The sequence below is a fragment of the Lynx rufus genome, unplaced genomic scaffold, assembly GCF_022079265.1.
Source record: "Lynx rufus isolate CCGP_SWC_20201006 ecotype Redwood Valley unplaced genomic scaffold, mLynRuf1.p SCAF_13, whole genome shotgun sequence".
NCBI lineage: Eukaryota > Metazoa > Chordata > Mammalia > Carnivora > Felidae > Lynx > Lynx rufus.
The window spans coordinates 44,097,874-44,114,778 of NW_025814827.1; the positions used below are offsets into that span (position 1 = coordinate 44,097,874).

Consider the following 16,905-nt stretch of genomic DNA (forward strand, 5'->3'; position numbering starts at 1 on the left):
CTATGACCCAGCAATTGCACTACTAGGCATTTATCCACGGGATATAGGTGTGCTTTTTTGAAGGGACACATGCACCCCCATGTTTATAGCAGCACTATCGACAATAGCCAAAGTGTGGAAAGAGCCCAAATGTCCATCGATGGATGAATGGCTAAAGAAGATGTGGTATATATATACAACAGAGTATTACTTGGCAATCAAAAAGAATGAAATCTTGCCATTTGCAACTACGTGGATGGAACTGGAGGGTATTATGCTAAGTGAAATTAGAGAAAGACAAAAAAAAATATGACTTCACTCATATGAGGACTTTAAGAGACAAAACAGAGGAATGTAAGGGAAGGGAAACAAAAATAATATAAAGACAGGGCGGGGGACAAAACAAAATAGATTCATAAATATGGAGAACAAACTGAGGGTTTTGGAGGGGTTGTGGGAGGGGGGATGGGCTAAATGGGTAAGGGTCATTAAGGAATCTACTGAAATCATTGCTTCACTATATACTAACTAATTTGGATGTAAATTTTAAAAAATAAAAAATAAAGTTTAAAAAATATAGATGATATTAATCATGAAAATAGAAAAAAAAAGAAGTCATATCCCTATAAACGTTCCACTTGATGTTTTGAGAGCTAGGTGACTTTTCATGAAAATAGCAAAGCAAACGCTTTATGAACTATAAATAAACGCAGATACATAATGAAAGTAGTATGAAGTAATTAATCAATAAGCAAAAGGCAGGAGGGGACGTTACAAAGAAATAACCATGAGTTTCCTCAATGGATGATTACACAAAGGAACGTTTTTAGAATTAGGTAAAGCCGAGAAACATAGATGATACACGCTACCATGAAATTGCTAACAAATATAATGCCACGCTTGCCACAATAAAGCAGTCAGTCTAACACACTGCTGTTGTCTGTGTCCATTTGTTATTTTCACTGACGCCGTTCATCCTTCGGGAACCCCTGGACGTGCTGGGGCTGGACCCTGGCATTTTTTTTTTTTTTTTTAGGGAAAGAGAGAGAGAACACATGCATGAGTGAGAGAGGGGCAGAGAGATAGAGAGAAAGAGAGAGAGAGAGAGAGGGAGAGTTTCTCAAGCAGTCTGCACTCTCAGTGCGGAGTTCAATGTGGGGCTAAATCCCATGACCATGGGATCATGACCTGAGCTGCAATCAAGAGTGGGATGCTTAACTGACTGAGCCACCCAGGAGCCCCACAACCTTATTTTTACTGTACACACACAGAGAATTTTTATTACAATCAAATATTGTATGACTAGCAGTCCTGTGGAGGTGTATGGGGTCACCTAGGTTTATTCTCTTCAGAATTGAGCATAGAAAGTATCAAGCTTACTGTAGTTCAACTGAGGTAATAAAAAAATATAAATTCAAACGTGGATAACCTAATGACCAAACTCTGATGTCTATTCTGAACTTTCTGAACAGAGCTGAGCTGTCAAAACTAAACAGTGAAGAAAAGGAGACCTCAGTGACAGGATCTATTGTCTGAGGGCTTCAGTCTAAAAGCTTCAGCAACGAGTGACTAGATTTTTCTCTTTGGGCCTCAACATAGGGATGTGAACAGGTATGAACATATCATAGTTAGATCATCAATCCTCATTTCAGTGTTAAATTTTACAAATTCATTTTCAGATGGAATTATTTCCAAGTTGAGAGTTGCTTAATGCGAAAGGATGTTTGGGCAGTGAGACTCTCAGCTGGTACAGGGAGAAGTGTGACATGACCCACACAATGTGCTACCCCAGGAAACCCCTGTTTCCTGTTCTGGGGCAGCAGCAGCACATACCCAGCCATCCTTCCCTCACCTGGCAGGCTCCCCTCACAGTGCCCAGCCCTGAAATTGAAGTAGACAGTTCCCATCTAGTGGAAGATCTCAAACATGTTGCTGTCCAGGCTTCTGAAGGTGGTCATGGCTTTAATGTGGTAAGTAGGAATGGCTCCTGTGGAAACGTCCCTCTCCAGTGACCTAAAAACAGGGGAGATTGCAGTGTCTTGTGCATACCTTGGTGGGGGGTGGGATAGTATCATATAAAATAGGACTTCTTTGTGCCACATCTTAAACCTCTGATTCCATGTTTTTTCCTTTAGGATCCAGTATTTCCCAGAAGGCAAATCAAGCCCAACCAGCAATGTTATTGCAGGAGAAGGTGGCTGTCATCCTGGAATGCACATATGACCCCGGTGATCTAAGTTATAGTCTATTGTGGTACAAGTAGCCCAGCAGCGGGGAGATGATTTTCCTTGTTCTTCAGGATTCTTAGAAGCAACAAAGTGCCACAGAAGGTTGCTTGTCATTGAATTTCCAGAAAACAAGAAAATCCATTCATCATGTCATCTCAGTTTCACAGCTGGAAGACTCCCCAGTGTATTTCTCTGCACTGATGGAGTCTACAGTAAGAGGCGTGTTGGGGGGAGGTACCCAAACCCCAGGGCTCTTGTTGATACATCCACCTGCTGTAGGGTTCAAGGCATGGAATTTCTGACCCACACAGGAAGTGGCTAGGGCTGTGGCAGCTCAGGTGTAGGCTAGAGGGAAAACCTGACTCTGAAAAAGTACTTCTAGGTAAGAATTATCATGATTAAAAATCATCCTTATTCCTGAATCATTGCCTGTATTATGAACATACAAAAAAATATATATTCCTTTTTATGAGAGAGAGAGAGAGCATGGGTGAGTGGGGTAGGGAGAGAGAAAGTCTTTTAGACAGACTACAGGCCAGCATAGAGCCTGATTTCATCAACTGTGAAATCATGACCTGAGCCAAAGTCAAGAGTCAGACGCTTAACAGACTAAGCCACCTAGGAACCCCGCACATAAAAAATTTTGGACAAAGATTGCAGAGAAAGAACAGCCACATCACATCTTTGCCATTGGATTATTAGATTGTGTTAGTGAATTGGCTACAAAAGTTCAAAAACATTTGACTGAGAAATCAGTAAAAATTTGTTTGAACTGCCCGGTTTTCAGATCAATTTGTTCAGTAGATATTTATTGAGTGTATATTCTGTATGGTCAGAAAAATTATCCTCTACCCTCTATGGGTTCCTGACTGTGTGTAAGAATTAAAGTGACAGTAGACAGATTAACAAGAGGAAAGCGTACAAATTTTATTGAATTTTTTCACATTCATGGGAGCCTTCAGAAGAAAATGAAGACCTGAAGTGACTAGAACAGGAAGCTTTATATCTTTAAAATAAGAAACAAAAAGTTTGTGAAGAATTGGCAAGACAATAGTTTGGACTGGTGGTAGTTCAACCAGGGGCTGGTAGACATTATCTTCCTTAACTAGGAACATGAGGATTAATTTAACACAGTTTGCTGATTTTCTGGTACCATCTTTGGGCTGGTTAAGACTCTGTCTGCAGCAAAAGAGAATTTATTTCCTACCTTAAGGCAGAGAAAGAGGAGAGGGGCTTTTCTGAGTTTATTGGTGCTTAATTGCCTTCAGTTCAAAGTAATTTTTATGTGATGGAGGCGTATTTTGGGGTAACGTATCTGCTTTCCTGTAATCATGCCCCAGGCATTGTGTTCAATAAGGAAGGTTATGAAATCTCTCCATGTGTTTCCTCTTTTTATATATCATGCTGTTTAATACTATTTAATGACCTAGTCTAGGTTTGTTTGCTGTGAGTCAGTGGTACTCACGTTCACTTTCTGAAGTGTCTACCCTGCGGCAAACTTTGTGCCAGCACTCATTCCACCTTATTAACACCTCTGCACAAATGAGCTCAAATCCCAGAGTGAACGTTTACCTGCCTCCCACCAGTCTTCTCCACAAATGATCAGTGATTAGTGGGTCTTTGAGGGTCATGTCTTTGAGGGTCATGTCTCAAACAGAGACACAAGCCTCTTTATTTGTAGGTAAATGAGGCATCCTGTTTTCCTACTATGAATCACCATCATGTATCTTATGAAATTCCTCTTTTCATTGTTTCCACATGCTTTATTTAGTCCCATTGATCTATTGTCTCTTTCTTTTTTTTTTTTTAATTTTTTTTTTCAACGTTTATTTATTTTTGGGACAGAGAGAGACAGAGCATGAACGGGGGAGGGGCAGAGAGAGAGGGAGACACAGAATCGGAAGCAGGCTCCAGGCTCCGAGCCATCAGCCCAGAGCCTGACGCGGGGCTCGAACTCACGGACCGCGAGATCGTGACCTGGCTGAAATCGGACGCTTAACCGACTGCGCCACCCAGGCGCCCCTCTATTGTCTCTTTCTATACCAACCTGAGAAGAGAGTTTTACAGAAACCTTTATTACCGGTGAGGGTCAATCACTCATCACTATTTCTGTTTTTTTGCAAGAATTTGGGGGTGGGGGCGGGTAAGTTTTACAGTATCAGTGAAATCTTGCCCTTTGCAACCATGTGGATGGAACTAGAATGTATTATGCTAAGTGAAGTAAGTCAGTCAGAGAAAGACAGATATAATGTGATTTTACTCACATGGAATTTGAGAAACAAAACAGATAACCATAGGGGAAGGGAAGGAAAAATAAAAACAGAGGGAGGCAAATCATAACAGATTCTTAAATAAAGACAACAAACTGAGGGTTGCTGGAGGGGTGGTGGGTGGGGGGATGGGTTAAATGGGCAATGGATGTTAAGAAGGGCACTTTTGGGAATGAGCATTGGGTGTCATATGTAAGAGATTAATCACTAGGTTCTACCCCCGAAGGCATGACAACACTGTAAGTTAACTAATTTGAATTTAAAGTAAAAAAAAGTCAAAAATTCTGTCCCGTTTTCCTTCTGCTCAATATCCCTCCATTAAAAGAAACAAAGCAACAAAAGTGAAAACATGAAAACCAGAAAGCTGGGATTTCACATAAATGACTATGTTAACATTTAAAGTATCCGTTTCCTATTTTTTAAAGTCAGGAAAATGCTATTTTTCTCAGTAGATAAAAGGACTTTTAATGTTTTTCATTCTATTTTGAAGTTTCTTACCTTTATCTTCAAATGAATTTCTCCCTCTAGATTCCTACATATTCATCTGTATATGTGTATTTATTTGAATTTTCTATTTTGTATTCATTTTTAGTGGTGTTCCAAGTACAAAAAAGGTTATTTGAAAATTGCCATGGTCATACAGCTAAGAATTTCTAACTTTCAAAGTACTGATGATTTGCAATGTATTCTCATTATCTAGACCATGAACTTGATTTTACAGAGGTAGCCTAAACTTAATCCAACATCTATGAAAGATAGCACAGTAAAAGCCATTCACTCTTGAATAGAGATGCAAATATTTAAATTAACAAATTACAACTGAAGGCAGTGTGTTAACAGAACAATGTAGGTTGATTTTTAATAAAAGTTATTTATTCATTTAGATACATCCATTTATTCAGAAAAAGCCATTGAGTGCCTACTGTGTGACACATTTTCTGCTAAGAGCATATTCCATTTAATAGCCTTATTAACATCTCTAGCATGGAAAAGCTCATTTCTTATAAAGTAGGCTTATCTAACCCCTACCAGCCTTATCCATAAAATGGTCAGTAATAGTGAGTACTAGGGGTATACTGTGAAGGGGCCAAGTTTGAATTCTTTCTTTTCTCTGCTCTTGTCCTTCACCACTCTTCAAAAGCATTTAAGGCCATCAAGTGGCTCATTTTGTACATCTGCAGGCGTGCTATGCTCAATGTTCTACAATCCAAACTCTTCATTCTTTCCTATTTCCTCCTCCACGTGTAACCCCATATTCTCAGTGTCCTAACATTTGAATGGTAATGGTTGATTGATAGGTGATCTTGCACCATACCTCCCTCTTATATTTGCATTTGTTAACCAGATATGTAGAATAGAAATCTTAAAAATAAGCATGTGTTTAATTTTTATTACACTTAAAATTATTTTTTTCTATTTTATTTATTTTTTAAAAAATATTTATTTATTTTTGAGAGAGAGAGAGAGAGAGAGTGAGTAGGGGAGGAGCAGAGAGGGAGGGAGACAGATATCAAAGCAGGCTACTTGCTATCAGCACAGAGCCAGATATGGGGTTTGAACCCACAAAATATGAGATCAGGACCTGAGCCGAAGTCTGACGCTTAACTGACTGAGCCACCCAGCACTCCAGTTTTTTTTTTCTTTTCTTTTTTTTAGAGAGAGAGAGAGAGTGCAAAGGGAGGAATGGGGCAGAGGGAGAGAGAGAGAGAGAGAGAGAGAGAGAGAGAATCTTAAGCAAGCTCTACACTCAGCACCAAGTCGATGTGGGGTTTGATCCCTTGACCCTGGAATCATGACCTGAGCTGAAATCAAGAGTCGGATGCTCAATTGACTGAGCTACCCAGGCACTCCAATGAACATATTTTTTATATTAAAAATATTTTAATTGTGATAAAATGCACCTAAGATTCAATTGGCCATCTTAATAATTTTTAGGCGTAGAGGTCAGTGATATTAAGTGCATTCACATTGCTATACAGCCATCACCACCATCCATCTCCAGGACACTTTTCATCTCACAAAACTGAAACTCTTTACCCATAAATAATAACTCTCCATTTCTCCTTTCCCCTCAGCCACCCTTCTACTTTCTGTCTTCATAAATTTGACTTACATACTTTACATATGTGGAGTCATACAGTATTTAACTTTTTGTGACTGACTTATTTCATGTAGCATAATGTCCTCAAGGTTCATTTATGTTGTACCATGTTGTCAGAATCTCTTTCTTTAGAAGGCTGAATAATATTGTATCTAATTGCATCTAATACCACATTTTATTTACATTTCATCTGCTGATGGGTACTTGAATTGCTTCTACCCGCTGGCTATTGTGAATAATGTTGCTATAAACGTGGGCATCCAAATATCTCAGTAATTGCAGTGTATCCTCAAATGCTTTCAAATTTGGTTGGCCTGTCCCAGAAATGGAATTGGTGGATCATACAGTAATTTGATATATATATTCCCAAGGAACTGCCATACTGTTTTACCCAGAAGCTGCATTTTGCATTCTCACCAACAGTAAACAAGGATTCCAATTTCTTCACATCTTTGTCATCGCTTGTTATTATTATTATTTTTAACAGTAAACATCCAAATGGGTGTGAGGTGGTATCTGATTGTGGTTTTGATTTGCATTCCCCTAATGAGTAGTGATGTTTCGCATCATTTGATATGCTAATTGGCCATTTGTACATCTTAAGAGGAATGGCTTTTCAAGTCCTTTACCTTTGTTTAAATTAGGTTGTTTGGTTTCTTGTTGAGATGTAAGTGCTCCTTTCATATTTTGGATGTTAACCCCTCATCAGATATATGATTTGCAAATGTTTTCTTCAATTTCCTAGGTGGCCTTTTCATTCTGTTAATTGTATCATTTGATGCACAGAAGTTTTAAATTTTGCTATAGTCAGATTTATCTATTCTTCTTTTGTATCTTCTGCTTTTGGTGTAAAATGATGAAATTATTGCAAAATCCCATGTCATAAAGATCTTCGTGCACGTTTTTTTCTAAGAGCCTTTGGTTTCAGTTTCACATTTAGGCCCTTTATTCATTTTGTGTTGATTTTTGTATATGGTGTAAGGTTAGGGTCCCATTCATCTTTTTTGTGATGTGGATCTGAAATTTTCCCATCACCACTTGTTGAATACACTGTCCTTTAACAATGAAATGGCCTTGGAACCCTTGTTGAAAGTCATTAGACCATGTATGCAAGGATTTATTTCTGAGTTCTCTATTCTATTTCATTGATCTATATGTCTGTCTTTATGCTAATGCAACACTGTTTGGATTACTGTAGTTTTGTATCAAGTGTTGCAGTCACGATGTATAGGGCCTCCAGCTTTATTCTTCTTTTTGAAGATTGTTTTGACTATTTGGGGTCCCTTGAGATGCCCTATGAATTTCTGGGTTGATTTTTATATTTCTGCAAAAAAGGACCTTTAGGATTTTGATAGGAATTGCATTAAATGTGTAGACCACTTTCTGTAGTATTGACATATTAACAATATTAAGTCTCCCAATCCATGAACACAGATGTCTTCCCATTTTTTGTGTCATATTTAATTACTCATAGCAATGTTTTGTAATTTTAAGCATACATTCTTTAGTCCCTGTGGTTAATTTTATTCCTAAATACATTACTATTTAAAACATTTTTTTAATGTTTATTTATTTTTGAGAGAGAGAGAGAGAGAAAGAGAGAGAACGAGTGGGAGAGGGGCAGAAAGAGAGGGAGACACAGAATCCAAAGCAGGCTGAAGGTTTTGAGCTGTCAGCACAGAGCCCAATGTGGGGCTGTAACCCACAGACCGTGGGATCATGACCTGAGCCAAAATCTGACATTTAAGTGACTGATCCACCCAGGCAACCCTATTATTTTTTATCTTATTGAAAATGGAAATGTTTTCCTAATTTCCTTTTTGGATTATTTTGTTACTGGATGGAAGTGCAATGGAGTTTTGCGTGTTGTTTTTGTATCCTGCAATTGTGCTGAATTCATTTATTAGTTCTAAGGGGAATGTTCCTCAGACTGGAATTTCAGGTGTTGGGACAGTTGAGTTGGGAACAAGAGATTTGTTCCATGCACTCATGTAGGCCCCAAATCTTCAAGCATGCATAGGAGTATTAACTCCATAATAGAATCATTTTATATCTTTAATACATCAGTGCCCTTCAAAATGTAGTTTAAAAGTTGAGACATGAAAGCATGACGTCTTTGTAAGAATAAGTATTCTAATGTATGATAGTGTGCCGAATAAGATACAGAATTTGTAGTTGGATGATGAGTCTTTAAAGCATTGTTTAGCTAGTAATTGAAAATACTTAGCCAGGAGAAAATTTGGTCTGTTTTATTTACATATATTTTTATTTGAGGATAGTTGACACGTTACATTAGTTTCAGGCATACAACATAGTGATTTGACAAGTTTAAACATTGTGCTGTGCTCACCACAAGTGTAGCTACCATCTGTCACCATATCATTGACTCTATTCCTTATGCTGTGCTTTTATTATTGTGGCTTGTTCATTCAGTAACTGGAGGCCTGTATCTTCTGCTCATCTTCACTCATTTGGCCCATGCCCAGCCCCCTCCCCTTTGGCAACCATCAATTTCTTCTTTGCATTTATGAGTCTATAACAGCTTTACTTTTAACAGCCCCCAAATGGGACTAACAGAAATGTACACCAACAGGTGAATATATGAACAAGTTCTTTTATATCTCTGTAATAGAATACTACTCAGCAACAAAAAGGAACCAACTTTTGATACTTATAGCCATGGAAAAATTTCAAAATAACTATGCTAAGAAGGCAGACAAAAGAGTACGCATGATTCCATTTATACAAAATTATAAATTATGCAAAATGATTCATGACAGAAATGTTGCCTGAAATGGGGGTGGGAGAGGGAAAGGGATTACAAAGAGACATGAGGAAACTTTTGGGGTGATCATATGTCCTCGATTGTGGTGATGGCTTCACAGGTATATGTATATATAATATCTTAAGTCTTATAACATTGTTCACTTTAAATTGATGTGGTTTATTTTTTATGTCAGTTATACATCAATAAATCCATTAAAAATCCAAACTGAACAGATGTCCTTTTTCAGTGTTGTACAAGTCTTCTGGTGTCACTCAAAATGCAAAATACTTTTCCTCTAGGTTTTTGATGGCCTAATGCTGGAAGCCGAGCTATCCCAGCCTGAGTGGCAGGGCCCGGGCTGTGGATTGGTGACTGCAGGGCGGCCCGCCAACAGTGAAGCTTCTTCTACTCCTGCTTTTAGTAATTTGGCCTTAATAAAGTACCTGGGGTATTGTCTGTTGGGGAATTGCCCCCGGCAGGCCCCCTGGGAGAAGAACCATTAGGAAAGAAATAAGGTTCCGCAAGAAATTGTGCGGCCTTACGGTTAGCCCTTGCCATCCCCTATGGAGACTCCTCTACTTGCAGGAAGGATAGCCTCATACATTTGCTAGCAAAGGAGGCTGATAAAGGAGAGACATATGGATCTGAAAGCCTCACTCTGGCAACTAAGGAGTGTATCTCTGGGCACAGGTGACTTTAACCCCTAGGCCCACCTGGCCCCCCAGAGGCATTCCAGATGATGACTGGACCTAGTTGGTTAAGCTACAGAATGGTTCATTGGTTCCTAGGTGCATTGTCTCTCTGAGAATGTGTGAGGCATGGGTTCCTAAGGCCTTTTCGGCCCCTTTCTGGCACCCCAGACCGAGGCAAACACATTGTTCTTCTGGCCTCATGTGGTTAGGAGGTCATGTCCCTGTAACTGTTCCTCTTGAGGTGTTGAGAAAAGGAGGGCCTTTCATGAGAACAGCAAAGGAAATGCTTTGTAGATTATAGATAAACGCAGATGCATAATGGAATAATGTAAGAAATTAATCAATAATCCAAGGGTATGTGGGAAAATTAGGGGATAATCGTCATGTTATTTCTTAAAAGTTGATTACACATAGGAACATTTTCAAAATTAGGTAATGTTAGAAAAACATAGATGACATATGTTATAAGGAAATCACTAGCATATATAATGCCATGTTTGCTACAATAAATCGGCCAGTTCAACACACTGCTGTTGTCTGCGTCCATTTTTATTTTTGTTTTTTATTTTAGTTTTATTTTCACCAATGCCGTCCATCCTTTGGGAACCCCTGGACCCTCTGGAGCTGGACTCTGGCAGCCTAAAACTGCTTTTTTTTTTTTTTTAAGTGTAGATAATGACTTTCTTCATCAATGTGCTATACTCTTTATTTTCAAACCAGCATCATCCCAGCCTATCTGGCATCCTCCCTGCATATCTGAATAGAAGTTGATAGCTGCTTGTCTCAAATTCCTTCCAGCATAGTTTTGAGGCAGGTTCTGACAATGTTATTTGGAAGGCAGAGGAGAAGGGAAGGAACGTGTGAACTCAAACAATAGCCAGGCTTGAATTCCTTACTTCCCTCTGTCTGGGAAACCGTTCCTATGTTGTCTTTGGACTCATGAAGCTCCTTGATGTGAATCCGTGGAGAGTGGCTCCAGAAAACAGCCTGAGCTAAGCTTCCATCTATGTATCTGGAGATAAATGTTTACAGGGCTTTATAGAAGATGTGTCCCTCTCCGGAAGTTTCCCTGATAATCCTCAGAGGTTTTTGTTTTATTTTATAAAATGAACAGTCCTAAAATGGGAGCTGAAGAAGCGTTTGTTTTGCCTTTGGTACATCATAGAAAAAACCAGTTTGTAAAAATTTGTATAGCCTTGGGGGCATTTTCCCCTGCTGACCCCAGAGCTTTCTCTTTGATCTTTGACCACCCTGTTGGCCTGAGGGCAGTTACCACAAAAGAAATCTTGTAAACTGGTATGGGACCAGCTGCAACATAACTGTGGTGGGGAGCTTTAAAAATTAGAAACTTGTGGGTCTCAATCCTGCAAAAAAGGAGTCATGGAGTTAGTGGTGGGATCGTAGAATCTATAGTTTTAAATCAGTGGCACATTGTTTCTATCAGCTATTGTATGAATATCAGCTGTTATGTCTTTGATAATTTGAAAATCTGGGAAGAGGAGAATCCTAAGTTATGCTCCAAGATTTTGATGCAAAACCACATCTTCAGGGTTACCTACCCTGTGGAAGAAATACACCTGATTAAAGTTTGGCAACAAAATGATACACACAGACAACAGTGGAAAGCATACTTGAGGTTATATGGCCACTAAGTGTATAAGATTAGTACTTGCTGCTTCATTCACATATGCTGGTTACGTTATGTTGGAGTCATTGAAATGGTGAAATAAGGCATTGATCTCAGATAATTTTTATAGGGATCGGTAACTGCAATTATGATATTTTCCTGACTAGGATTCATATTTTTCACTTTTTAAATGATTTTGAATGCAAGGATATTTGACTATTGACAAGATAATGTGATTTTTTATTCCCAAAAAGCTTTTATTAAAAAGATTGCATTCCTTACAATTGGTATAATTTAGGATTAAGGAAATACTGTATTCTAGTCAGAGTGAGTCCTCAAAGGCTTTTTACTTATTATTTTTGTGTCATTTAACAAATATGTAGTGAGCATGGATGGAATGAAGGATAGTCTCTGGTCTACATGAATCAACAGTGAATTGACTATTATTACCTCCTCTGATATCAATTCAAAACCTTTTTCTGACATTCTACTGGATTACAGGCTGACTCTGAATGGGTATATGAAAATATAAAAAGCTCTCTTAAAATGCTCAAGAAAATAGCTACAGAAATATCCTAGGATGCTGGGTTAAAGAACTTCCAGGTCAGGTAGACATTAATGCATTTCAGTCCCCATCCAGCAGGGGGTGCAGCTTCCTAACACAAACACCTTTCCTGAGAAATATGGGCTTCCACTGATCATTGCTCTGTCTCTCCAATGCTTCTTCCTGCTACGAATGAAGCACATTATCTACGTGACACTCTAGAGATGAACTCTTCTCCAGGCTTCGTGACTGTGGTACTCTTGATGCTTGGTAAGTAAAATGCCTCTTAAAATTTGGATTCTTTCTTCTGTTCTGTCAGCAAAACATGTAAGTATAAATTTATCCAGGACGTTTATGTCCAAGGTAACACAGGTCTCTTTTCTTTTTTCCCAGGACAAACCCACGGAGACTCAGTGACCCAGATGGAAGGCCCAGTGACCCTCTCCGAAGGGGAGCCCCTGACTATAAACTGTACTTATTCAACAACAGTGTCCCCCAATCTTTTCTGGTATGTCCAGTATCCTGGAAAAGGTCCACAGCTCCTCCTGAAAGCCTTTAGGGACAAGGAGAAGGGAAGTCACAAAGGTTTTGAAGCCACCTACGACGGAAAATCCAAATCCTTCCACTTGGAGAAATCCTCAGTGCAAGCGTCAGATTCGGCTGTGTACTACTGTGCTGCGAGTGACACAGTGACAGGGACTGCAGGGGGAGCTGAGCGCAAACTCTGAGCAGAACAGGGGCCCAGATGCTGAATGTCTCTGATCTACTTTGGTTCCAGCACAGTGTATGATGGTTTGCCCCTCAGTGTCTGCTTGATACAAAAGTCATACAAGTGGCTAGAGCATGGGAACCAGAAGGAACATTCCCCAAACCCAGCTGTTCATTAGTGCAATGAGAAATTCCAGTAGTTCCTCAGTCAGGACCTAAGTAATTTCAAGGTGAAACCACATAACATTGAAGTGGTGTCTTGCTCACCCTGCAGTGAAAGTCCAGCCCCACAAGTTGCTGAGGCCCCCCCCGTGGGTATTCCTGTGTCTCATGACACATGGAGAGAGCCAGTGTGTGCCCAAGAAGGTGGTGTCTGTCCCATGTCTTCCGGACAGAGGATGGGCAGGAGAGGTGATGGGAGAGCTGCAGCCCAAAACCAGGTTTGAATAGAGAAAGAAGGGGAGGGAAGAAAGGAGGGGAACATATGGAAGTGAGCAATGAAAAGAGAGACAAGGAACCTCAGTCCAGGTTTCTCTTCTAGACAGTAGACACAGGCTGATATTCAAAATGAAGGGAGGGGGCAAAAACATAACTGAGGAAATGACTCCTGTCCAGACCGGTTAGGTAGATCATTTGGCTTTCAAACAGTAATAAGTGAGATGATTTTCAGTGCCCACGAATTACAGTGAGAGAAAATGCTTTTGGTCTGATTTTTCTTTTTCTTTTGAAGTTTATTGACTTATTTTGAGAGAGAGAGAGAGAGAGAGAGAGAGAGAGAGAGAGATGGAAGGGCAGAGACCAGACAGAGGGAAAGAGAAAATCCCAAACAGCCTCCATGCTGTCAGCACAGAGCCCAACGAGGGGCTGAAGTCACGAACTGTGAGATCATGACCTGAGATGAAATCAAGAGTCAAAGGCTTAACTGATGAAACCACCCAGGCATCCCCAGAGATGGTTTATCACAAAAAAGTTTCGGAAATAGTATGAATGCAAGCCTTTTTTAAGTTTTGAACTTTTTTAAAGTTTATTTATTGAGAGAGAGAGAGACAGAGAGAGAATGTGTGTGAGCAGGTTGGGGCAGACAGAGGGAATTCCAGTGAGAATCCCAAGCAGAGAATCCCAAGCAGGCTTCACTCTGCCAGCACAGAGTCCGACTCAGGGCTCCATCCCGCAAACTGTGATATCATGACCTGAGCCATGATCAGGAGCCAGACACTTGACCAAGTCAACCACCCAGATGCCCCTGCTGTCCCTTTCTAATAGGATGTATGAAAGGGTTAAGAAAAGTTAGGAAAGTAAGAAACCTCATTTGCTTCATAGTATTTGTAAGCTGTTGATCTACAGTAAAAACATATTGACTGACACTGACTACATCATTTTTTGAAGCTTTTTTAAAAAGTTATTAAAAATCTATTAATTCAGGGGCGCCTGGGTGGGGCAGTCGGTTAAGCGTCCGACTTCAGCCAGGTCACGATCTCGCAGTCTGTGAGTTCGAGCCCTGTGTCAGGCTCTGGGCTGATGGCTCAGAGCCTGGAGCCTGTTTCCGATTCTGTGTCTCCCTCTCTCTCTGCCCCTCCCCCGTTCATGCTCTGTCTCTCTCTGTCCCAAAAATAAATAAACGTTGAAAAAAAAAATAAAAAAAAAAAATAAAAAAAAATAAAAATCTATTAATTCAGAGGGAGCCAAGATGGTGGAACAGCATGGAAGTTTTTGTGTGTCTCACATCCACGAAATACAGCCAGAACAACGTTAAACCATCCTGCACACCTAGAAAACTGATCTGAGGATTAAAACAACAATCTGCACAACGTGAACCACAGAATTCAGCAGGTACGTGGCGCGTAGAGGTGAACTCGGGGAGAGAGAAGCTGGCGGTGGACAGGTTGCTGCCTTTGCAGGTGGAGAGAGGACGGAGACTAGGGGGAGGGGGAGAATACGGGAAAAGCACCCCTCCCCAAAAGTGGAAAATTGGAAAGAGCTGCAGGGACTAAACTAAAAAGGGAGAAAGGAGAAAGGAGAGGGTTTAAATTCCATTAAGAATGTAAACAAGGGGAGCGCAAAGGCTGCAACTCCGTATCTCCATACCTGGTGGTGCTCTGGTGGGAAGGGCGAATCCCCAGGAACAGAGTGGGGTCCAGGAGGTTCTCGCGGGCCACATGGGGAAAAGCGGTTCCACTGCTGGAAAGACGTTTGGTAGAGACGGTTGAAGCCACCTGGTCCCAGCAGACCCCAGAAAACGGCCACATTCGCTGGTGCTGGAACAAGGTCGTTAAGGATGAAGCCTGGTGCCAGATGTGTGTTGCGATTTTCAGTGGTCCCTGAAAAGCTGCTGCTACACTATCTCGCGAACTTTTTCTGGGGCGGCTGGCACCTGGCCCAGTCTTGGGGCACCGGCAGCAGCAGGGTCCAGCAAGCATTCCTGGGTGCATCCGACATTTGGACATTGCTCGGTGAGACCCTCCTACAGAGGGGCGGAACTGGTCAAAGCCACAGTCCTTCGGAAGTAAGGGGCCGGGTAAAACAGCCGCATCTGAGACAAAACTCAGGAGAGAGGTACCGCCTGGGGCCTGGTCACGGAGAGTGGAAAAGCCAGGAGTGGAGGAAAGCTAAAGACAGAGGATGGGTGCGCGATTGCTGATTGGAGAGAACGGAGGTCCCATACTAGAGAGTGGATAGTAGGGTGACTCCATTTTCACTGTTCCTGCGCATGCGCGTACGCACCTACGAGCGCTGCAACAATCCATACCAGTAGGCTAGTGGCGCCATCTAGTGGAGAACGGAGCTGTTACACTGAGCACCGCCCAACTGGGCCAACCTCGCTCTTCAAGAACACAAGTCTTACCGCCTACAGAGTTTATGGACCTTTAATAAAGCTATATTGTCTGACTTCTAGGGGAAAAGGAAACAATTTCAGTCCTATTTCAATCTGTAGGCAGGTCCATCTATTCAATTTTCTTTCTTTCTTTTTCTCTTTCACACTATTCTTTTTCTTGAATACAGAAAGAGAAAAAATTCATTTTTATTTTTGATTTTTATTAAAAATATTTTTCTTAAAATTTTTATTGTATTTTTTACTTCTGTGTAAATTTTTTCAAATTCTTACTTCCATCATTCTATTTTAGTCTACTTCAGTGTATTCATCTTTTCAAATTTTCAAACAAATTTCTTGTTTTCTTTTTTCTTTTTTCTCTTTTTCATTTCTTTCCTTTTTTGTGAATGCAGAAAGTGAAAAACTTCATTTTTACTTTGAATTTATATTAAAAATATTTTTCTTTAAAATTTTTTACTATATTCTTTGCTTTTATGTAAATTTTTCAAGTTCTATTTTACTTCCATCATGTTATTTTAGTCTACTACAGTGTATTCACTTTTTCAAATTTTCAAATAATTTCTTTTTTTCTCTCTTTTTCATTTCTTTTCTTTTTCTTGAATACAGAAAGAAAAATAATTCATTTTAATTTTTAATTTTTATTAGAAATATTTATCTTTAAATTTTTTCCTACTATATTCTTTACTTTTGTGTAAATTTTTTCAAAATCTATTTTACTTCCATCATCTCATTTTACTCTATTTCAGTGTATTCATTTTTTCAAATTCTCAAACGATTTCCTTTTTTTTCTTTCCTCGCTTTTTTTTCTCTAATCTGTCAAACCACTTTCAACACCCAGACCAAAACACACCTAGGATCTAGCATCATTTACTCGATTTTTGTGTGTGTGTGATTTTAGTTTTTTAATTTTAATATTTCTTTAATTTTATTTTTTTAATCTTAATTTTTCTACCTCATTAATTCCTTTTCTCCCTTCAAAATGATGACACGAAGGAATTCACCCCAAAAGAAAGAGCATGAAGAAACGACAGCCAGGGATTTAACCAACAGATACAACAAGATGTCTGAAACAGAATTTAGAATCACAGTAATAAGAATACTAGCTGGAGTCGAAAATAGATTAGAATCCCTTTCTGCAGAGATAAAAGAAGTAAAAAAT

At 39.7% G+C, this 16,905-nt stretch overlaps 1 gene segment (V, D, J or C); it reads left to right on the forward strand.

Moving 5' to 3' along the window:
- The first annotated feature begins 12,358 nt into the window (after nt 1-12,358).
- Nucleotides 12,359-12,938, forward strand: LOC124508791 (T cell receptor alpha variable 9-2-like). The segment is given in 2 exon segments: nt 12,359-12,478; nt 12,602-12,938. Coding segments are annotated over 2 exon segments (432 nt in total).
- The last annotated feature ends 3,967 nt before the right edge of the window (nt 12,939-16,905 follow it).